The sequence below is a fragment of the Equus asinus genome, chromosome X, assembly GCF_041296235.1.
Source record: "Equus asinus isolate D_3611 breed Donkey chromosome X, EquAss-T2T_v2, whole genome shotgun sequence".
Lineage (NCBI taxonomy): Eukaryota > Metazoa > Chordata > Mammalia > Perissodactyla > Equidae > Equus > Equus asinus.
In genome coordinates this window covers 29725986-29750074 of record NC_091820.1, presented here as the reverse complement: position 1 = coordinate 29750074, position 24089 = coordinate 29725986, and the positions used below count along the sequence as shown (strand labels likewise).

Sequence of the window (24089 nt, the reverse complement as noted above, 5' to 3'; positions counted from 1 at the left end):
CAAAAAGATACCACATTTTTAAGACATCATGTGACCATGTGTGTGGAATTAAAAGGTGGAGAAGTTAACTATTAATAGTATTTTTGAAGTTTTTGCATGGCTTGGATTGTTATAATGAGCATACATTCCTTTTTGTTATTTAAATGTCTGATTTTCTATGCATAAAGCAAATATTGCAATCAAATATTATAATCCTGTCTGGAAGAGGCATGCTAAAAATACTTTTAAAAATACTAGAAAGGGACCCAAAGTTGCCAGGTGCACCCTACACAAATACTGAATTATGCACTGAGTAAAACAATAATTAGAATCAGCTTTCATTATTCCTCATTTCCTTTTTATTGTATTGAATGCTTTAAAAATAATATAATTTCAATTTGTGATTGTCAATGTCCTATTATTTTAATGAGAGTAAGTATAACAAGTTTTATTATGTATCAAAAATGCTTTTGAATCCATAACAATGTTGACAAAATGCTACTATATGTACAAAAGAGGGATAAAATTAAGAGCTGTAGATTTTCAGTTTTAAACAACAAATCTGTACATTTTAAAATCTATTTCGCCACCAGCAAAATGTCCAATATATTTGTAATTAAGACTATGGGCTTTATCTCTAAAGTTAGAATGGAATGACTAACAGGTATCAGTGAAAAAGGTAGAAATTATAATTTATTGTTGAAACTCCCTATTAATGCATTAATTTATCTGTATATGCAAGTCCTTACTGTACGTGTTTAACGTCAGAACACATATGTAATCCAGGACCTTAAAACCAACAACGTACCAAATAAAACAAGAATGTGACAGGCTATTTTTAAGAAAAGGCCAAGAATGCTATGAAACCGTACCTTGCTCATGATTAGGAAAACTACAAATTTGTATTGGTTTAGAGTGAGCAACTAAATCAGGCAAGACCCCGGAGTCCATGTGCCCAGAAATTCATAGAGCAGACACTTCAGTGGCAGCTTTGCTGCTAATGACACTGAAGCTTCTGAACCCCAGCCAATCGCAAATTTGTAGGATCACTGCTCCTGATGTCATTAGAACTACATTAACTATGCTTTCTGGATACACAATCATGTTTCATATGGAAAAAAGAGTGATATTCCAAATATTTATCTTTGAAATATTGCCACTTTGTAAATATTGAAGGAATGAATGAATGAGAAAAAAATCTACTTGAGAAACAAGAAGCCTTTTCATGGACAAAGGGGCTAAAATATATTGGAAGCGCAAGTTTTTGGTGGTAGGGAATGACCGGCTGACCTCATCACTGTTCAAAAGTCATGGCTGTTGTATTCTTTCACTAGCTCAGAATCACGCAATGGCTCCTCATTTCAATCAGGGTAAAAGTCCAAATCCTTACAATTTGCCTCAAAGGCCCTAAACAGTTCGGTACTGCTGTTACCTCTCCAACCCTTTCTCCTAAATCCCTCCCTTTGCTCATTCCACTTAGGTTGCACAGGCCTCTTTGTAAGCACCCACCTTGATGATCTTCCACTAGCCATTCCCTTGATCTGAAAGGATATTCCCAAATATATTTGTAACCTTACCCTCTCCTTGGAATCTCTTCTTAGATCCCATCCTCTTAAGGGAAGCTTTCCTTATCACCCTATGTCACACTGAGATCTAGTCACTCGCTTTCTGGCACCCCCCCATGACCTTACCCTGCTCTTGATCTTTTTCCTGGAGCCTCCATCAATTATCACATACCTTACACTTTGTTATATTTACTGTTTGTTGTCTGTTTTCCCTGCTAGACCTAAGCTCCACAGGGCAGGGTTCATGTTGTGATGTAAGCCCCCGATGCAACTCCAACACTTAGAACAGTGTCTAGTAGGTATCTGGTTCACGGTAGACATTCAACAAATATTTGTTGAATAAAAGAATGAATGAACGAATGCCTCAATCTTTACTCACAATATCAGACTGTTCATTGATAATAGCGTTAAAGACATTGGGTGACCAAATCAGAAACTCACTTTGAATGTTCAAGGCCATCCTTGACTTCGGGCTGTGCTAAATTGAATACCTGGACATTCTTATTTTTCAGCTCCAGTTTAAATGTCTATCAGTTACCCAAAGCAGATGTCATTATAGGCATATTATAATTTCCAAAATTCTATCTTCTCCTTCGTTATTTTATATTGATGACTTCATTTTAAAGGGACTTGGGGACAAGCTGCAGACATTTTGGAAGTTCACTAATTTTATTAACAATCAGTTAACATCTCTTCTTCAAGGTAGACTATTTCTTAGGATGCTTTCTACAAATTTTATCTATGTAAGGAAATTCCCGTTATTCTATTCAGGGGTTATTTCTTGATCCATTCCCTAATTTTAGAGAGTACAGCCTATTTAATATCTGTAGCTCAAAACATACTTAATATTATATTATTATAAACTGAATTCTTTGGTGCATAAAGGCAATACAGAAACTAAAATGTTAAGTTTAGGGAAAAAAACAGGAAACATTCTAGATACTCAAGAAGTCATTTTAGTCAGGTAATTAATGGAGATATATATATATATATATATTCCTTCTCTCTCACACATACACACACAAACATATACACATCCCTACATCATTGCCTCATAGGCCAAAAGTAAAAATGAGGAAAGTCACAGTGGCCAGTCCCATGGCTGAATGCTTAAGTTCATGCGTGCTGCTTCGGCAGCCTAGGGTTCTCTGGGTTGGATCCTAAGTGTGGACCTAACACCGCTCATCAAGCCATGCTGTGGTGGTATCCCACATAAAATAACTAGAATGACCTGCAACTAGCGTATACAACTACGTACTGGGGCTTTGGGGAGAATAAAAATAAAGGAAGATTGGCAACATATGTTAGCTCAGTGCCAATCTTCCTCACCAAAAAAAGTATACTTTAAAAAAACGTAAAAAGAAACACACTTGCCAGAAACTTAAAAAAAGTAATAATAAGAAGAAAAGTCAGGAAGAAAAAAGCTGAATTGACAAGAACATAAGATAATAAGTTAGACTAGAGGTTGATTCATAAAGCAACAGTGAAAGGAGTTATATTTTACTATTGCATCCCTTGACTCTCTCAAAAATCATTCTTAATATCATTTAAAATATTTTATAAACAAACATAAAAATCCTTCATAAAATGATAAACTTCTAAAATAAGCCACAGTTTGTTTCAATAATAAGTGCATGCTTCTTTGATTTTTTTTGTAGAAAAAGAAAATATTTTAATTTTTACAAGGAATGTGTGTTCTCCATTTTGAAATTTTATTGACATGAAATGTACAATTTCAAAAGAGCATTTAAGCAGTTGCTTTGATACTGAATTTCAATTTAATATGTTGATTTGAAGCCTTTTGCAAACACTATTAATTTAAAATATCTAAAAGAGTTGTATAATATCTTCTAAGTATTCATATATAATAAATTTATTGTCAAATAAAAATCATCTTCTGCTTACTGATGGTAGTTGTAACACAGACTTTTTCAGTGAAACTGTAAACATTCACTAATTTATGCTATAACTACAGAGACAATGTATGAGTTTTTACCTCATCAATTAAATAATACATCATAAAAACAAATGAGTAATATCCCAGTTTTTATTGGGTACAATTTAATTGTCATTACTGTATGTTAAATGTGGAGTCATTAATGAGCGTGTGTGTGTGAAAGAGAGAGAGGGAGACAGAGAGACAGAGTAGGAAAGGAGGAAAATATACCATCTCTTTTTCTTATTCTTGGAAAGTCTACATATGACATATGAGAGTGTTACTCTCAAAAAAATTATACCTATAATAAAAATCTCTATATGATTCTATACAATCTAAGTGGTATTAAAACAAGGTGACTAAGTGCATAATCTTTGGAAAGAGAATTTTGGTTCAAATTCCTGGCTCTTCCACTTTACATTTGAGTGAACTTGGATAAGTTATATCCCACTACAGGCCTTAGATAGATCTTCTGTAAAACAGAGATGAAGATCTAAAAACATCCCACTTCCCAGGCTGTTGATATCTAGCCTATGACCTAGGACCTGACTTGTGTTAATTAACAGCTGTTGACTTCATGCTTCCTGTATTTATCCAAGCTTTGATTTCCATAATCAATCCTGGCTCTCTTCCTATGCCTCACTCATGTATACCAAAGCAGAACATGCAAGACTCTCATAATCTGCTCCTGCTGCCCTTTCGGCTTCATTCTCAGTTCTGCCTTGCCAGTATCCATCAAACTGAAACCACCAAAAATATACTCCAAAGACGAAGCTGCTTCAGCCTCCATACCTAGTGCATTTTTTTACTGCCCATATCTTTTTGGCCATATCACCAATACTCTTGCCCATATCACCATCCCTCCCATAGATATATACAACCTCCATGGCCAGATTTTTTGGGACTTTGGGGAAAGGGCAAGCAGGGTGTGCAAACTCTGAGCTGACGGCAGGTGAGTGTGGAGGGGACCATTATCAGTGATAGCAGACATGTTAGCAGGAATAATATCGCTATAATTTATAGGTCTTGGGCCAGTTGAGCCAATCCAAATGTGACAAAGTCTACAGAAGGAAACAAAACAAAAAGCCAAGCATGTCAGCCCCTAAGGAGAGCCCCAGTGTGAAACGGTCTTACATAAGTAAAAGAAATCAAAGCTTGAAGGAACAAGTGTTTTATTTTTTACCGAACCCATACACTTCAGCAAGGACAAGGTGGATGCAAAAAAAAAAAGGCTTCAACTTAGGACAAACACTGCCAAGTGCAATCTGTCCTTTGAGATTTTACTCAGAAGCCTATGCAGCCATATAGGGGTGATTCCCCCACCACCCCAGGACATTATTAGTTGCTCCGTTTGTGTTGCATTTTCTATCTACCTCTCTTGGCACCGAAGAGGATATTAAAAAATCTTGTTTAAAGTCTACCTTCCCTACTACACTGCCTTCCATCATGGAAGGGCCCCTTTCTAATTCATTTTTGCTTACCCAAAAGATTGGGCAGAGCACATAAGGATGACCTACAATAAACATAAATTAATATGTGAAAAGCAATAAAAGAGGCAAATTTATTCCAAAGAGAAATTCTGAGGTGAAAGGGAAGCTCTTGAGGAATTTCTTGCTGGAAGACTTCATTTATCTCAATGAGACCAAACGTGGAAAGCCCAGAGAAAGAAAGGCAAACACAGCTTCGGAGAGTTGAGAAGAGAAGGCAGATCTGATCATATGCACTAAGGGAAACTAGACAGGAGCTAGCAATGCATGAGTAAAAGCATTTGCCAGGATTATGGTCCCAGGGAATGCTCATGATTCTTCTTCATCTGGATGCATGGAAAAGCCTTTTGTAGCCCATCTATGATTTTCAAATTTTCTAAATTCGTTCCAAAGCTCTACTTTATCCCAAACCTGCTGAGGGTTGAAATGCAGCTTAGTGGAAAGTAAAGTAAAAAGAGTGAGAAAATCCAGGTAACAGCAAACAAGTCTCAAGGCTGAAAGGAAACACACAATAACAAAAAGAAAAGAAATCAAATACAGCACCCTCCTCCTTCTAGAGACTGTTTTCACGTCTCCTTATCATCTTTTTGCTGACTAGACATCAATACATTGGCGCAGTGAAGTCTGTTCACGCCCCTCTTAGAGGCAATGGTACCCTTGTCCCAGAAGCCATCTAGTCGGCACAGTATTTGGCGAAACTATTTGCTTCCTCATCCGGTTAATGTGGTCTGAGTCTCCATTAGCTTTAAGACATTCATGGATAAGTTATTCATGATTTTTATTGGTGAGCTCAAAGGGACACCCTACGTAGTGCTTTGGGTAAAGTGTGAGTTTGTGGACTAGAGTGAGGTAAAGGTAAACTCTTAGGAACAAAGTCAGTAGTGTACAAAAAGACAGAATGGCTCCCAGGGCAGGAGTTCAGTGCCTGATAGGAGCCCAAAGCAAAGGCATTAAATTTTTTTTTAAATTTCAACGAAAGATGAACTGTTACCATCCAAAGAGAAAAATGAGAGTCTGAGAGGTGTAACTTAGATGATTTTATCCATCAACATAAACGAGAAAGAGATATGACGTATCTCAACGTATATGAGAACTCCAGAAGCCAGAGTTCAGGAGAACTCTGTGCACCGTGTCCTGGATACACCACACTTGGCCTTGGATGCAACATTCTGGTACCATCTGTCTCTCTCCCTTCTAATTCCTGGCCCATAAGTCAATCCTTTGACTATGAATGTAGTATATAGTAACGACCCCACTAAAAGTTAATAAATCGTCACATCAAGCACATACGCTAACACTAATCTTTAGTGCACAATTCCCTCTAATGCTACTTCTCACTATAAACATTTTTAATAAACTTTATTGCTCTACACTTAACCTCTTGTCATTTGGTGAGTCAGATGATCACAGGGTATAACGTAAAAGTGGAATTTCTGGTCCTAGAAGGTAAGAAATCCAGAAACATGGTTTCACCAAGGTGTATTTGAATTTCTCTGAGCCTGGAAAGCAACATCTAACAAAACCATATTGTTTGGAAACTCGTTGTGCTGCTATTTCTCATTTTCATTTAACACTTATTTAGCATTTCCTTTGTACCAGTTCCTGTCCAATTACTTAGTAATGATGAATTCAGTGAATTTCTCATGATTACAGATGAGACAGGTTCTACTACTAACCCCATCTCAGAGATGAGAAAACTGAGAGGCTCAGAAGATTAAATAACTTCACCAAAGTTAACAGAGGCAGGATCCAAACCCCGGCAGCCTAGCTCCAGAGAACATGCTGGTAACCACTATCATCCTGTTTCTCATGAGAGCAACATTGCATTTGGAACTTTAAAAAAAAGTCTTTATGTCCAAAGTCATTATTTTAGATGTCTCTCCTTTTAACGTTTCACAACAGTATAGAATATAACCTATTATTCTTCACTGTCAGATACAAAAGAATCCGCATTTAAATATCTTACCACTTATTTCTGCTATCACAGAAAAGAACATTGGCGATAAATGACACAGGTTTAGAGGATTTGAAGCTGAGTTGGCAGATGAGCTCAGTATTAATTCCATCTGGAGAGCCTCTGATGACTCTGCCTTTTGGAAGTGTCACAGAAAGCGGGTGAATCTCATCACCGTCAGAAAGCCTTGCTGTGGGAATCTGGATTGTTAAAGTTGAATCTCTGTTTAAAATTAAAACAAAAAAAATTAGCTCAAAATATGTGCAAGTAATTGGATTTAAATGTTTTCCCCTATTTTTTGAATCATTATAAATATTAAAACAACAAATATGTACAATATGTCAAATTATTAAAGATATTTTTGTATCATCTTTTATTATTTTCTGGTCACAATATAAGTAAGATTGATAATATATTAATTTAACCAAGAACCTGATCAAAAGTTTCTTTTAACCTCTAACGATTAAAAAAGAGGGTTAAAACACCTGATTAAATACAATGTGTTTTTAAACAGCTATGATATAAATAGTATTCTCTTTAAATATATCCTGACAAAAATTTACCAAAAATTACCACCTTAATAGCTAAAGCTTTATCACATGTCAACTAAATAGCATTAAGAGATGCATACACACATATAATTTTTTTAATTTGAATACTCTTGAGCACTTTTATACACATATCATGAATATTTTTTCAATCATTACTACTAAAAAATTCCACTTAATGTTCATATATCTCATTATATAGCTATAATTTATTTATCCAATCTAAAATGTTTATGATTTTTAATAACATAGTATGTAGTATTCACTTTTAAATCTAATTAATACTTGATAATTTTTAGTGGTAATAAATATTTAACCATATTACTTTGTTTTATTTTAGTAAAAATACTTTCTAGCACAATACAATTCAAGCCACCTCTATTTACTGTTTAAGTAACAGAGGTTAGCGTCTACTATTTATAAGAAAGAGTCTTGAAAGAACTATGAATCCCAAAGTTTTAAAGTTAATGTTGAAGAACTACACTCTCTCACAAAATCGCATTTAAAGCAAGCTCCATGGCATAAGTAAACACTTATCACATCTTCCAGGCCAAATATTAGAAAGGAAAAGTTGTTCTATGATCTTCAACTTGGATGCTTTTCATTTATTTTCAACCGTTACCTCACACTTATTTTCTCTGTATCTCAGAATGCTTAACTGTAAAATAAGGGATTGAACTAGAGAAGCTCTGAGACGGCTACAAGATCCAGAAGTTTATGAAAATAAGCTTATAGGAAATTCACATTGGCACACAAATCTTCCCAATTTATATAATTTTAACATATCAACTAGTTACTCTTTATACCTATTCCTTTATATCTACAGGTAAGTGTATATTTCTAAATAAAAACTTGTTTGGCTTTCCGTTTTTGCTGTTTTATATAAAGGATATCAATATATGCAGTCTTCCTTGACTTGTTTTTTAAAATTTTATCTCAATATTTTGTTTCTAAGACTCCTAAAACAGTTCTCATTAGCTGAAGTTCATCCATTTCACAGCTATAGAATATTCAAGGAACACATATATTGCAAATTATTTATCCCTTCACTTGTCACGGGATGTTAGTGCAGTTCTCAGATTTTGCTATTCTGAATACTACTACTACTATGAATAATTTCACACATACCTTGTAATATACATGTGCAAGAGTTTTTCTTGTATATACTGTGAAGCAGAATTGTTGGGCTGTGAAATATACAGATGTTACACTTTGTGTAGTATTATCCAGTGTGGTCCTACTCCTTGACACTAACTAGTTACCTGACTTCATAATGTTTGCCTACTTAAGACAGGCAAAATGCTATCTTATTGTAGTCCCTAATGTTCATTTGCAAGTTTACAAAAAAGTTACTTATATGTTTTCAGATGCTCATTTTCCATTTATGGAGCCTCTTCCATGAAGTACCTATTGAAGCTTTTTGTCAACATTTCTATTGAGTTATTTGATATTTTTCTAATTTTTATCAGTCATTTATTTTATTGTTAGCATGATTTTAAGTCTGGCTTAAGAATCTTTCATTACCCACAGACATTAAAATTGTTTTGTATAATTTTTTTGACATTTTGCATTTCACATGTAATATCTTAATCCATTTGTAATGGATTTTTGTGTGTTACGTGAGACAGAAATCCAGTTTGAAATATCCCATACAGATAATCAATTGTTTCAGCACCATTTACTGAATAGTAACCTCTTTTCTTCAAAGATCTACATACCACCTTTGTCATACATTCAGTCTCCATGCATGTGTGGGCCTTTTTTCTAGTCTCTCTATTCTATTCCTTCGGCTATTTTATCCATTGCTGAACCACTATCACATTGTTTTAGTTTTGATATTTAGTATGGCAGGCTTTTCTCTTTGTATTCTTCTTCAGGGGTGGCTTGGCTATTCTTGACTTTTGATACTCCCACATAAAATACAGAATTTTACTTGTCAATTGCTATGAAAAATTTTTTATTTGACTTTTTATTGCAGTGGCATGGAATATGTAAGTTAATATGTGGATAAACTGGCTTTTGTAATATTGAATATTTCAATTCATGAATATGGTGTAAATCTTCATTTATTTACGAGTTCTTTGACTTAAGTCTTATAATTTTTTCCATACAGTTCCATACAGTTCTTCCACATCTTTTGTTTTGGTTTCTTCCTATTAGCATTAATTTTGAATGTTTTTATAAATAGTAATTTTAGAGTTGTATGTTCTAAATGTTGTATGCTGAAATGCTATTGAATTTTAACTATCGGTCTTATGTTTGTCTATCTTGATAAATGATCTTCATAGCTTTAAAAATTTTTCCACAGATTCTTTTAATTACCTATATGGAAAATCATCTACTCTACAGATAATGATGGTTTTGTAGCTTATTTTCCTATCCGTACATATTTTATTTCTCTTAACTCCCCGCATGGACAGGGTTCTTCAGTAAAATGTGTTAGAGAGGCAGTGGTAATAGGCATCCTTGCCTTTTCTTTTTTATTTAAAGAGAATTAATTTATGGTCCAGTATCCATCATAACGCCTCCTCTAGGTTTATAATAGGAAACTTTAACAACTGAAACAATATCTCTTTTACTCCCATTTAAGAGTTTTATCATGAATGGTTTTGGAATTCTATCAAATGCTTTTTTTTACATCTATGGAAATGATCAATCATGTCATTATTCTCTTTAATTTATAAATGTGGCAGATGAAATGAAAAGGCATTTTAGATTTTCTAAAATTAGGCAAACCTCGCAATGCTGGGATACATCTAGATTGGTCATGACCTATTAATACATTTATATTATACTATATTATGTTATATTAGTAATGTATATTATATATCCTTTAATTCATTAAGGATTATTGCATCTATATTCATAAGAAATACTGGCTTATAATTTACCATTCTCATACTGTCACTGTCTGGTTTTACAGTAAAAAATTTCTGACTTCATAAAACAAATCAGGGCACATTTTCTCATTCTATTCTCTGGAAGAATTTGTACAAGTTTCGATATATCAGTTTCTTGAAAGTTTAGTAAAACTCGCTTGTAAAAACATCAGAGGATGGTGTTTTCCTTGTCAGAAGATGTTATGTACTGATTCAAAGACTATTTTTTGCCAGTATGGTTTAGTTAATTATATGTTTTCTATAAATTCTCCATTTAAGTTTTCAAATATATTGGAATAAATTTCTTCATAGTATTTTGCTTATCTCATATTTTCCACTGGATATATAGTTATGCTCCATTATTCCTAATATTATTTAGTTATGCTCCTTTCTTTTCTTTCCTCGTCAACTTCACTATATTAGTGTCTATTGTGTTAGTTTTTCAAAGAACGAACTTTCGCTTTCAGTGACCCTATCTATAGAGCTTTTGCCAGCATTCTGGTTTTAGTTTTCTCTTGCTTTTTAAAGTATGTTTCTCTTTTTCTCTCTTACAAACTTAACTGAGGTTTTGTTTGTTTCTATACTGTTTGTGTAGTTATATATAACCTTAGGTTTAGCGGACACCCTTAAAATTTTACCCTACACACTTTATTTTAAAATTTCTAAAAGTTATATTTAGTTCATTTTCAAATCTATATTGTATAATCCCATGTTAATTACTAATTTTTTGTAATGCCATCTTTTATTTTTTAAGAAATTATTTATATTCTGTGTCTGATCATTTCAATATCTGAATTACCTAAGAGTCTAAATCTCAAGATGGTTGTTTGTGCTGACTCTGAGTTACGGTCTCCTCCCTCCTTGTGAGTTTTGTCATGCTTGATACTGTGCTCATGCCTGGTTGATAGCAATGTGTAGAAACTGAAATATGAGCCAAAACTGAGGATGGCTTCATTTAGAGTACAGGTTCACAAAGTGTGGTCCATGGATCAGCAACGTCAGTATTATCTAGAAACTTATTAGAAATACAAATTATTACATCCCATTCCAGCCTTCCTGAATCATAAATTCCGGGGAGGGGATCTAACAAATTCTGTTTTAAAAAGTCCTTCAGCTGATTCTGATATACACTAAAGTTTGAGAACCACTGACCTAGAGAATATTTGCTTGCTACCGCTAAAAGGTTGAAGGACTTACATGGAACCATTTTCGCCTCTTCAGCGTCCTTGGATTAATCCAGGAATCTGAGATTAAGTTTTCCTACCTTGAAGTTGTCCCAAGATTTAAGAACAAGCCTGCATGTGGCATATTATTGCAGCTCACCACTCCTACTCTGGTTTTAGCTTATAAGTATGTATTGTTTTGGTTTGGTTTGACTTGAGCCCTTTGAAGACCTCCCACATTTCTCAGAAGCCCAGCAATTAAATATATGTACAGATACATACACACATACACGATCTACTTGTTTTGTAGTGTGAGGACTCGTAATGTATCTAGGCCAATAGTATTGGGATTTGGGCTATTTATAAATTCAAAAAAAAATAAAAACAGATTGCATTCCACTATAGTGTGCATGTGTTAAGCAGAATTCTGAGATGGCCCCCAAGAGTCCTGTCCCTTGGTGTACAAATTCTGTATAATTCCTACCCCTTGGGTGTCACAACCTGTAAATATGATGAGATATCTCTTTGGTGACTAAGTTATGTTATATGGTAATGGTAAACGGACTTTCCATATTTAATTAGGTCCCTAGTCAATTGAATTTGTGGAAAGCAAAAGGGAGACTGTCATGGGAGGATCAGACTTAATCAGGTGAGATCTTAAAAGAAGGTTGAAAAGTCAGAGATGGAGAAATCAGAGAGACAATCTACTTCTGCCTTTGAATGAGTAAAGTGCCATGTTGTGAGGAGGACCTACATGGCTCAGACTTGAGGGTGGCTTTTGAGAGCTGAGATTGGTCCCAGCCAACAGTCAGCAAGAAAATGATGTCTTAATCCTAGAACTATATCGATTAATTCTGCCAACCACCGGAGAGCTTGGAGGAAGACTGAGCCTCAGCTGAGACTCCTGCTGTGGCCCACATCTTGATTTCTGCCTATTGAGACCATAAGCAGTGGACACAGCTAAACTGACCAAGACTCCTGATCCAAAGAAACCGTGAGATAACAAGTTCATGTTTTAAGGCACTAAGTCTGTGGTAATTTGTCACATAGCAATAGAAAACTAATACACTGAGTTTTTAAGCTTGCTTCTTATACCATGGAGACATAATAAAAATTTTTACAAGAAAATTAAACGACTGTGAGATAACTAAGTGGGCTTCTAAAAAATTTTCACCTTAAAATGTAAAGTTACATATTTTGATAGTTCGTTTCAACTACAGAAACAAGTCAGACATTGCTCATGACTCAAATAACAAAGACACGAACAAAAAAGTACATAAAGAAAATGTGGTAAATTCACATTAAGCATTTACCTGAAATAGTTTTGAGGTAAAATGCTGATATCCATCACAGTTGTTACATCCAAAGGAACAGGAGTGAAAAATATGAATGGAGGGTTGAACAATAACTTGGGTGATTTTACTTCTCCAACCAGACACAAAATTCGATAGCAAACTGGATTATCATTTAAACGTATAGGAATATTAGCTGTGTATTTTCTAGGATGATCTAATGGAAAAAAATTTAAGTATTTTACATTAATTCACACACAAAAATATCATTTACATAGTTTAAACCTTACTAAACATTAAAACGTACTCTGAAGTTATAGCTCAATGGAGTAGAACAGACTACCCAGAAACTGGATTTATCCTGCCAAGAAACTTAAGACATGTAATGAGGTGTCATTGAAATAAAAATATTAGAAAGGGGGTTGGCCTGGTGGCACAGTGGTCCTGGTTCAGATCCCGAGTGGGGACATGGTATCTGCTTGGCACGCCATGCTGTGGTAGGCGTCCCCACATATAAAGTAGAGGAAGATGGGCACAGATGTTAGCTCAGGGCCAGCCTTCCTCAGCAAAAAGAGGAGGATTGGCAGCAGTTAGCTCAGGGCTAATCTTCCTCAAAAAAAAAATATTATAAAGTACACTATGTCTAGAAATAAAGCAAGTCTCCTTAAAGTAAATTTTCATTATATATATGGAAATACATACATCTTGGGGAAACAGTGCAACAGGACTTCTTTTCTGACTGTTTTCTGCGCCTTAACAGGAGCTGCCCATCCCTTTAGTATATGCAGTATGAAGATGAGGTCAGATAACTGCCATACGGATCTCAGGGGACTGTTGAGAAATGGATGTGCTAAGAGGAAAGGAATGTGCTTTCTCCCAAATTTTTAAGTTTATGAAAGGCTGCAAGGGTTCACTGGCCAATTTCACCTGGCAGGAAAAGACAGGAAATACCCATGTGGCAACTCACTATAAGGAAAGGCAGTTTGTGTTGGAGAAAAGGGCTCAGCATAGGAGGCTGCAGGCTAGTTCTGGGTGAGAGGTTCCATACAGCAAGCTGCCAGCGCCCTTTTAGACTCAAATCCCCAAACTTAGTGTCTCATAGGGAGAAAAATGTGATCTGTTGAATATGAATTCAAGGTAATATCTTAGAATTCAACAACAGGACACCAGAGTGGCCTGGCAGAGATCAGGGCCATCAAGGGTATCATCAAAGCAGAGGATGAGAACGTTCTGGGTGACGCAGGGCCACGTTCAAAAGTGACATTGTGAACCATACACAAAAGCAATAGACTTATTGAACTGATCAAATCCACTAGTTCTCTCTGTACTGGATGCCTTTACTTGGTCAAACAAGCCCTTCACTTGTTCAAACAGTCTGGAAGCCTTGGAAAATGGTGGCTTGGAAAAAGAAGGGAGTGGGGACTTCCTACCAATAACGACAGAAGAGTACTGGGAATACTGTGAAAATATGAGGGACTGTATCTGTACTTTGAGCTAATCAAATGAGTTATAACAATTTACATATTTAAAACATTGCAAATCTATAGAAAAATGATGGTTTCATTTAATGAATCTGATATTGTCAAAATTATTTTGGGGAGGAAGAAAATCAAGTTAATTTCAGACTTAGGCAAGGTTTGAAGACTTACTGAATTCTGAAATCGAATGGGCTGCTTTGAGATTATTTCTGGGTTTCAGACCTGTCAAAGGTTTCTGGGGTCATGGAGAAGGTGGTTCCTTGTGTAACCTAATACGACTCTGGATTCAATAACATGTTTTTAAGCTCAAGTGTGCCTTCTCTAGTATCTGAGATGCAAGTTATATAAAGGTGTTACAGGCATGTTCAATTTTTTTAAGAGTCAGCTTGAGATCCTAAGGAGGGAACCCATAGATATGACTGCTTAGGCTCAGCCCCATACGGAAGGAAAAGTCAGATGGAAATGTTTCTTATTTCCTTCCGGACTGTCCAGTCCATTTCATCTGTCTATAAATATTGATAGGGACATAAAGGAAAAGCTCTGTATAGAAATACAGATGGTGGCTTTAGCTGGACTAGCTTTTGTGCTATTTCTTTCAGGACCAGACATTGAAACTGAGAAGAAAAACAGAGAAATATACAGAAATACATAATGAAACCTAGTTATTTTTACAAAATAAACTTCAGAATATGGAGAATATTTGATGTTTTCTATCACATTTTGAGTTCTAAACAGAAGGAATAAAAGATGGAACATTTCTTAAATCTACTAATCACAGAATCCTAGGTACTGTTTCTCATACATAAACTAAACTGATTGTACAATCCTATGTCAATAGATGGAGCAGGACATGGAGTTAATGCAACATAGTGCTAATAGAATATTATTGAGAGAATACATAGTTCAATGAACTGTCTGAAAAGCTTAAAAGTTATAATAGGTTCTTTTTGCTGTTGTTAAGATTGGCACCTGTTGCCAATCTTTTTTTTTTCCCTGCTTTATCTCCCCAAATCCCCCCTGGTACACAGTTGTATATCTTAGTTGCAGGTCCTTCTAGCTGTGGCATGTGGGATGCCACCTCAACGTGGCCTGACGAGCAGTGCCATGTCTGCGCCCAGGATCCAAACCAGCGATACACTGGGCCGCCGCAGCATAGTGCGCGAACTTAACCACTCAGCCACGGGGCCGGCCCCTTTCTTTTGATAATATTAGTTGTATTTTATTTAGATTGTAGTATCCCAAAGATTCTGCTGCAAGTGATTTACAGAGAGAGTACTCTCAGGAGGAACCTTAGGTAAAGTGGGAATCAGAATATGGCAGGGCAAGAAGCTATGAAAAGTTGTGGTTTGCGGCCAGCCCAGTGGCATAGAGATTAAGTTTGTGTGCTCCTCTTCGACGGCCCGGGGTTCATGGGTTTGGATCCCGGGCACGGACCTACACACCGATCATCAACCCAGCTGTGGCAGGCATCCTACATATGAAATGGAGGAGGATGGGCACGGATGTTAGCTCAGGGCCAGTCTTCCTCAGCAAAAAAGAGGAGGATTGGCAGCAGATGTTAGCTCAGGGATAATCTTCCTCAAAAAAAAGAAGTAAGTTTCAATTCAATATCTAACCTTGCACCATAAGAAACAAGGGAAAAAGAGTAAATTACAACCAAACAAAGCAGAAGAGAGGAAATAGTAAATATTAGAAAATAAATTAATTGAATAGAGTATAAGAAAAAGTTAAGAAAATCAATAAAATCAAAAGTTGGTCTTTGAAAACATTATCAAATTTGAAAAGCCTTTGGCAAGAATGACCAAGAAAAAAAGAGAAGATTCAAACTACAAAAATCATGAATAAGAAAGGGAAAATCACTATTCACTTTACAGAAATTTAATAAAAGGACTGTAAGAGAACACAACGTACAGGTGTATATAAACCAACTAGATAACGTAGAGGAAATGGACAAATCCCTAGAAAGACACAAAGTATTTAAACTGATTCGAGAATAAATATAAAATCTGAATACACTTATAGAAAGAGATTGAAGTACCAATCAAAAACTTCTCATGTAGGACAGCTGAAACCCAAATGGCTTCATTGGTGAAATCTACTCAACATGTCATGAAGAATTAATATCAATCTTCACAAAAATGGAAATGAAGGGAATACTTCCCAAGCCATTCTCTAATGCCAGGGTAACAGAAAGAAACATTTCTGCTTATGGCCAATTGATTGTCAACAAGGGTACCAAGACAATTCAGTGAGGAAAAAATATCTTTTCAATAAATGGTGCTGGGACAAAGATATGCCCATGCAAAAGAATGAGGTTGGAGCCTACCTTAAACCATATTAAGAAATAACTCAAAATAGATCACAGACCTAAATGTAAGAGATAAAATTATAAAACTTTAGGCAAAAATATGAGTAAATCACCATGAGCTTGGGTTATGTAATGTTTTCTTAGATATAACACTAAAAAACCTAAGTAACAAAAGAAAAATTAGATAAACTAGACTTCATCAAAGTTAAAAGCTATTTTGCATCGGTTGTCATTCATCACCAGAAAGTGAAAAGACAAATCTCAGAATGGAATAAAATATTTTCAAATAGCATATCTGATAAGGGAAGTTCATTCAGAATATATAAAGAACACTGACAACTCAAAAATAAAAAGACAGTCGAATTTCAAAATGGACAAAGGATTTCAATAGACATTTCTCCAAAGATGATAAACAAATTGACAATAAGCACATGAAAAAATGCTCAATATCAGTAGTCACCAGGGAAAAGCAAATAATAACTACAATGAGATATCACTTCACACTCATTAGGATAGCTATAATAAAAATGATAATAAGAAGGGCTAGCAAGGATGTGGAGAAATTGGAACCCTCATTCACTGCTGGTGGGATTTTAAATTGTTACACTTGCTTTGTAAAAACAGTTTGGCAGTTTCTTAAAATGTTAACCATCAAATTATCCTATGATCTGACAATTCCACTCCAAGATATACACCTAAATAAATGAAAACATGTCCACACAAAACTGTACATGAATGCTCATAACTACTTTACTCAGAATAGCCAAAACATAGAAATGATCCAAATGTTCATCAACTGAATGGGCACTGAATGTTTAGGAATAGACAAAATGTGATATATCCACACAATTATTTGGCAATAAAAAGGAATTAAGTACTGGTTCATGCTACCACATGGATGAATCTTGGAATTACTATGCTATGGGAAAAAAGCCAATCACGAGAGGACACACATTGTACGATTCCATTTATATGAAATGTCCACAGTAATCATATTCCTAAAGACAGGAAATAAATTACCAGTGAGCAGTAGTCAAATGGAGGGGGAGATGGGGAGTGACTACTAATGGATATGGGCTTTCCTTTTCAGGTGATGAGTATGCTCTAAAATTAGACTGTGGTGATGGTTGCACAACTGTGAGTATCCTGAAAACCACTATACTGTGCACCTTTTAAGGTGAACTTGTGTGTGAATTGAATTTAAATAAAATTGCTATTAAAAACTAAGTATAGTTATACAAGTATGTAAAAATAATTGCATCTGAGTGTGCATTTTGTCTTTCTTAAGGTATCTAATTAAAATATAAGAATTTAAGGGGCTGGCCGCGTGGGCGAGTGGTTGGGTTCGCGCGCTCCGCTGCAGGCGGCCCAGGGTTTCGTTGGTTCGAATCCTGGGCGCAGACATGGCACTGCTCATGAGGCCACAGTGAGGCAGCGTCCCACATGCCACAACTAGAAGGACCCACAACGAAGAATATACAACTATGTACTGGGGGGCTTTGGGGAGAAAAAGGAAAAAAAAATAAAATCTTTAAAAAAAAAAGAATTTAAGGCAAAATAGAAGGTATCTTTTTCTTCCTCTAGTAGTTTCCTCAACTTAATGAACAGTAAAAACAACTCAGAAAACCAGAAAAGAAATACATACTTGATTTGGAAATAACCAATAAGGAAAAGCTTTGAGGGCTATGTTCAGTGTCATATAAGCAAGGAAAAGCAAAAATGGCTACACTGAAAGAAAAAAAATAGTGGCAACCAGAGGGTCAAGCAACTCGACCTGGAACCTCGGTTCCAAGTCAAAATTACCCTGTAATTCAACTCTAACTCTTCAAGGATTCCATTCTCCATCCAGCTGCTCGATCCTGACAAGCCCAGCACTCATCCAATCGGCTAGCTTTGATGTGCTAGCACCTTGCCTCCTGCTACCTCAATGCCTGAGAGATGGAGAAGTCTCCAGCCCACTGAGTAAGAAGAGGGGGCGAATGGAATGATGCACGATATTTTACAAAACACACTAACTGGAAATAAAATTCCAAATTATTTCAACAAATTCTTGAGCTACTGAGAATAGAAAGAAAGAAACTCATACTATGACTTTTACTTTTTCTGTGGGTAAGTTCACTGATACTGTTTCATCTTAGAACTGATAGGAAAATATATTTCAAAAATAAATGTTTTCAAAGGTTTAAAGAAAACCACATATAGAATAGAAATAAGATGTATAGTATGTAAAACAAAAACTTGATCAATATATAAAATTTAAGACAATATGATACAAATGAAATATGAAATAAAATTGCATGAAAATGAACAAATAGGTATTATAACATGAAATATAAATAAGTTCAATTCCATTCCTAAAAACCACATTTCAATCTTTCTCAAGAAGAAAAGCAAATTCCTTTGGTTTACAATATTTACCCTAAATTTAAAAGACACAGATTGAAAATAAAGTGATATATCAGCCAAAGGCAGACAAAAGGAAGACAAAGTGGCAATATATCACACAAACAGCATTCAAACAAAAAGCATCTGGTAGAACAAAGAATATTATTTTAAATGTACATACTTATTTATAAAAGATAGACACAAACTTTTCATAACATCCAAATATACAGAGAAAAACTATTGGAGTCAAGAAAATTTTAAGAAACTGCCATTGTAGTAACACATTCAGACAGACTGCAGTAACAATTGTAAAGCAATGTAACAACATTGTATTAACAGATTCAGGAGGAGGATAAGAGGGAGGAGGAAGAGAAAAGGCATAAATATCGTAAATGAAGAGACAAATTTATTAGTTACCATGATTTTAGATTATAAACTATGTACTTAGAAAGCTATAGAGAATAATATTTGTAAACTTCCATTTCTAACCAGAGAAGTTCAGTCCAGGAGCCAAGTGCCAGATAAAATATAGGTATATTCTTTTCACACAGTGATGGTTAACTAAAAAGAATAATGGAAAAAAATCTCATGCACAATAATGATGCATATAAAATAAAACTTTAATTACTGGAAAAATATGCTATTCTTTGAAAGGAAAAACTCAATTACATGCCTTCTTCTAGAAACTAGAAAAAAATAATCTAGAGTTCATTTCAAAAAGTAAATGTGTAAGAATTACCAAGAATTCTTGTAATAGATGTTTAATGATAGAAAATTTGTCATAGCAATTATAAAAAGGTACAACAAAGTTGATGTAATAAAAAACAGTCAAAAAAGAAGTGGAAATATAGATAGACAAGGTGGCCAACTTCCCCCAAAGCAAGCATTCCAAGAGTACAAACCAGATGTTGCAACGCCTTTTCTGACCTAGCCTTGGAAGTCACACACCGTCACACCCATAATATCCCATGGGTCACATGTCAGCCCTATTTGATGTGGGAGGGGACTATTCAAGGGCATGAACACCAGGAGGTGAGGATCACTGGGAGCCACTTTTGAGGATGGTTATCACAAAACTTAGTGATAAACTTCTTGAAAGAGTTTTAAGAACATATAATAAAAATTCTAAACTTTTGTATACATCATAAAATAAAATAACATGGAAGGATAAATTCAAATATCAACAACAAATATAAGGAAAAGTACTTACTTGGACAAAAACTTATGGAAACATTACACTCTTCATGTGCTTGCAAAACCCCCTTCAGTACACTGAACTTGAATGTGCCGTCTCGGAAAAGTTTGCCAGTATTACTAATATCCAAAGTCCATGCCACAGCTTTTTTTGAAGTATTATGTAAGATAAGATCCTATTCATACAAAAAGAAATAAAAGAAAAAAATTATAAACATTATGATGTGCAATATAAAATTTAGTTTGTATTACATAACAACTTGATGGGCCTATACACAAAGTGAAGCCATTAAAAGTGGTAATCATAGGTAAAATGTTTTAAAAGAAATGTTAGGCAAACAAAAGGGTATCCAAATATGTTCAGAGCCTATTAACTAGGAAAAGTAGACAAAGGATAGAGGTAAAATAAAAATAGCAAAATATTATGCTAGCTAGCAAGGATGCAAGAGTAACAAGAGCCTTCATTCATGCTTGTGAGAATCCAAAATAGCACAGTCACTTTGGAAAACAGTTTGGCAATTCCTTATAATGTTATTATGGTATTGAAGTGGTAGATCAGTTATTCTATACATTTTTTAAAACCCATAGAACTGTATACTACAAAGAGTGAACGTAAATGAATAAAAATTTAAAACATCAACCAAGATGTTGGAGATCACAGGATGGATTGTAGACTATGACAAACTGTATTAAAAATGTATGAAACAATCTTACTGAAGTTAGTGAGTGTAGGGGGGAGTGGCCAAAGTAACTTCGGAAGACTGCTTTGACTGGAAACTATAAAGCTAACGACAAAAAGTTACTCTTTATAAACACTGTACTCTAGTGGTAAATGTTTTAGCAATTCTAATGTGCTACAGGTTAAAAATTCTGAAACTTCTTTACTAGTATACTAGGGTCATACAATAGGTAAACAGATTGTAAATAAGACAGCCAGATTTCTCATTGTAAGAGAAAGGAGTTAAACATGAGGAAGGAAGAGACTGGAATGAACCTTGTGGTGCTGGGTTAGAGTCAGAGATATCAGTCTGAACTCATGTTTAGAGATAGATGCATAGATAGATTGATAGCTAGATAGATAATAGAGAGGTAATTCTATGTGTATTCACAGGTTGGCACACATACAAATATTTCCTCACTCTATTTGCCAAAAGGGCCTAGAACACGTGACCCTCCATTAGCAGCTAGCAAACCTAGTGCACAGATGGTGGTTTCTAAATACCATTCTCCCATAAAAAGTACTGGGGTTTCTCAGAGAAAATACTGATTCTAGAGCTGGAACAAGTAAAGTAAAAGACAATCCTAGACCATTTTGTAGTGCCAGAAAGTAAGAGAATGCTCAAAGATCATGATAGGAGTATGTCAAAGAGCCAGTCTAAAAGAGCTCCTAACGGCCAAACTGAAACAATTTTAGCAGCAAAACAATGTAATATTGGATTATAACTGAAAGTATAAAATAAATGTATGTAAGCCCATACTGATATTTTAAGTAATAAAATAAAAAATAAATGGAGGGAAAGAATAATCTTTCTTACAGAAAAATTGCAAATAATATATGTAAACTCCCCTCATCCAGAAGGTGGAGCTTAACCCCCTATCTGTTGAGTGTGGGCTAAAACTGACGACTCACTTCCAACGTATAGGGTGTGGAAAGGGAAAAATAGTTTCTCCAGGTTTACAGTGAAGAAATCTGGTATATAAAACCAGTGATAAGTCATGTTAATATCAGGGACTCCCTTCACATGATGTGACAAAAAGGACATTCCACCTCCCTGACATTCTTCCCTAAAACCCATAGAAAATAAGAGCTCAGTCTAGTCAGATGGAAAGCATCAGATAAACCAAAGCTAAAGAACATTCTGAAAAAAATGCCAGACCAGTACCCTTTTTAAAATTGTCAAAGTCATATAAAAATTAGCAACACTGAGGGCCTGTCACATGACAGAGGAGAGTAAATGCAATATGGAATCCTGGATTGGACTCTGGGACAGTAAAAAGACATTAGTGAAAACCCAGTGAAATTCGAAGAGAACCTGTTGTTAGTTAATAATATTGTACTAATGCTCATTTCTTAGTTTTGAAAAATGTTCTATGGTTGTATAAGGTGTTACCATTACGGAAAGTTGTGTCAAAAGTATACAGCAACCCTCTGCACTGTCTTTGTAACGTTTTGGTAAATCTGGGGGCTATGGGCAAAAGTTGTGTACAGACTCATCTTTCCAGCACAACCTACTATTAAAATGAAAACCTTCAACCAGGTTTTCTATTAACTTTACTCTTCAAAAATCTGAAGAGTACAGAATGATCCATGCAATGGTCACCCCAACAAAATAATGTACTTTGTTTCTTTCTAAAGTATGATTGATTTAAAATATTTAGCATAAAAAAAAGAGTTGGTTTTACTCCTAATGTCTCTAAGTACTTGAACATCTATTTAGTGCTAATATTTGTGTCTTTTATAACAAAGTTTATTTGCATCTTATAAATAAAACATCTTTTAAAACAGAAGGTGGGCACAAAATCGTACTGGCTATTTGAATGCCTCATTTTTCTCATTCTGAAATTGAGCAAATGGTGTAAGATCTCTAAAATACTATCCATTTCCATATCCTATCCTAAGATTAGAACTGACACAGTCAACTATAGAGGAACATTGTTTAGTTTGTTTAGTATGTGTAGTACTGTGTTATTTTTTTACAATTTTATCAAAATGATACATGTACACAGCTTACACAGAAAGTTCAAAAACGCTTATAAAAAACAGTTGTCCCAACTCAACTCCTCCTCATCAACAGTTCTGCTTTCCAGAAGCAACCAATTTTAGCCAATTCTGATTTGGATTTTCTCTAATAGTTAGAGCCTTATTCTAAATGCAATGCTGATATGGCTTCCTTTAGGTTTTTTATTGCTGCCATAACAAATTACCACAAATGCAGAGGTTTAAATAACACAAATTGATTATATTACATTGTTGTAGGTTAGAAGTTCAACACAGATGACACTGGACTAAGACGGAGGCGTTAGAAGGAACTATGAGACTTTCTGGAGGCTCTAGGGAAGAATGTGTTTCCCTGCCATTCTCAGTTTCTAGAGGTCAGACACATTCTTTGGCTGGCGGCCCCCCTTCCACTGTCTTCAAATCCAGCAACATCGCATCTCTCTGCCCTTCTTCTGATCACAGTCAGGAAAGGTTCTCTGGTTTCAACTACTCTTGTGAGTAGACTGGGACCACCCAGAAAATCTAGGATAATCTCCCTTGTTCAGGGTCCTTAATCTTAATCACATTACACATCAGCCAAGTATCTTTTGCAACATAAAGTAGTGTATTCACAAATTCTGAGGATCAGGATTTGGACAACTTTGGGGGCCATAATTTTGACTACCACATGGCTATTTCATGATTTATCAGATTCAGATACTGCCTCTTGATTGCCCACTAGTAAAGACAAGGATTTCTCTCATTTGCACTACCTCCACTCCTCTCACCTCCCCATTTTGGATATTTATACTCTCTTAATTCTTTCATTAGTCACCTGGTAACTTTAAGTGATATATTTATATCTCTAGTTCTTTTTCTGTCAACTTTAGACAACTCCCTTTAATTACCAACTATGTAAGACAAATTTCACTCCTCTTTTTTCTACCATTTCCAACTCTCCTGTCAACTTAACCTTCACATACATGTTGTACATATTATACACGTCATTTTATATATAATACATTACATATGATCACATTTTAATTATGCTCCATAAACATATTGAGACTTCTCTGTATTATACATTTTATTCTGACTCTGTAAATATTATTCATGGCAAATCCAAGCAGTGTATTAGAGTCACATTTCCTTTTCTGTGGGGTCAATGTGATTCCTTTGCCACTCAAGAGAGAAGGCTTTTATTGTCCAGATCATCTTTTATC

The 24089-nt window shown here is 35.1% G+C and overlaps 1 protein-coding gene across 2 annotated transcripts in view; it reads right to left on the bottom strand.

Moving 5' to 3' along the window:
- Positions 1–24089, bottom strand: part of CFAP47 (cilia and flagella associated protein 47) — a 423199-nt gene that overhangs the window by 291811 nt on the left and 107299 nt on the right. For both annotated transcript variants that reach the window (XM_070502678.1, XM_070502679.1), the window contains exons 24-26: positions 20185–20344; positions 12825–13020; positions 6934–7143 (exon numbers count right to left, since the gene is read on the bottom strand). In XM_070502678.1, coding sequence (XP_070358779.1) covers positions 6934–7143; positions 12825–13020; positions 20185–20344 — 566 coding nt within the window. The remainder of the gene's footprint in view (positions 1–6933; positions 7144–12824; positions 13021–20184; positions 20345–24089) is intronic.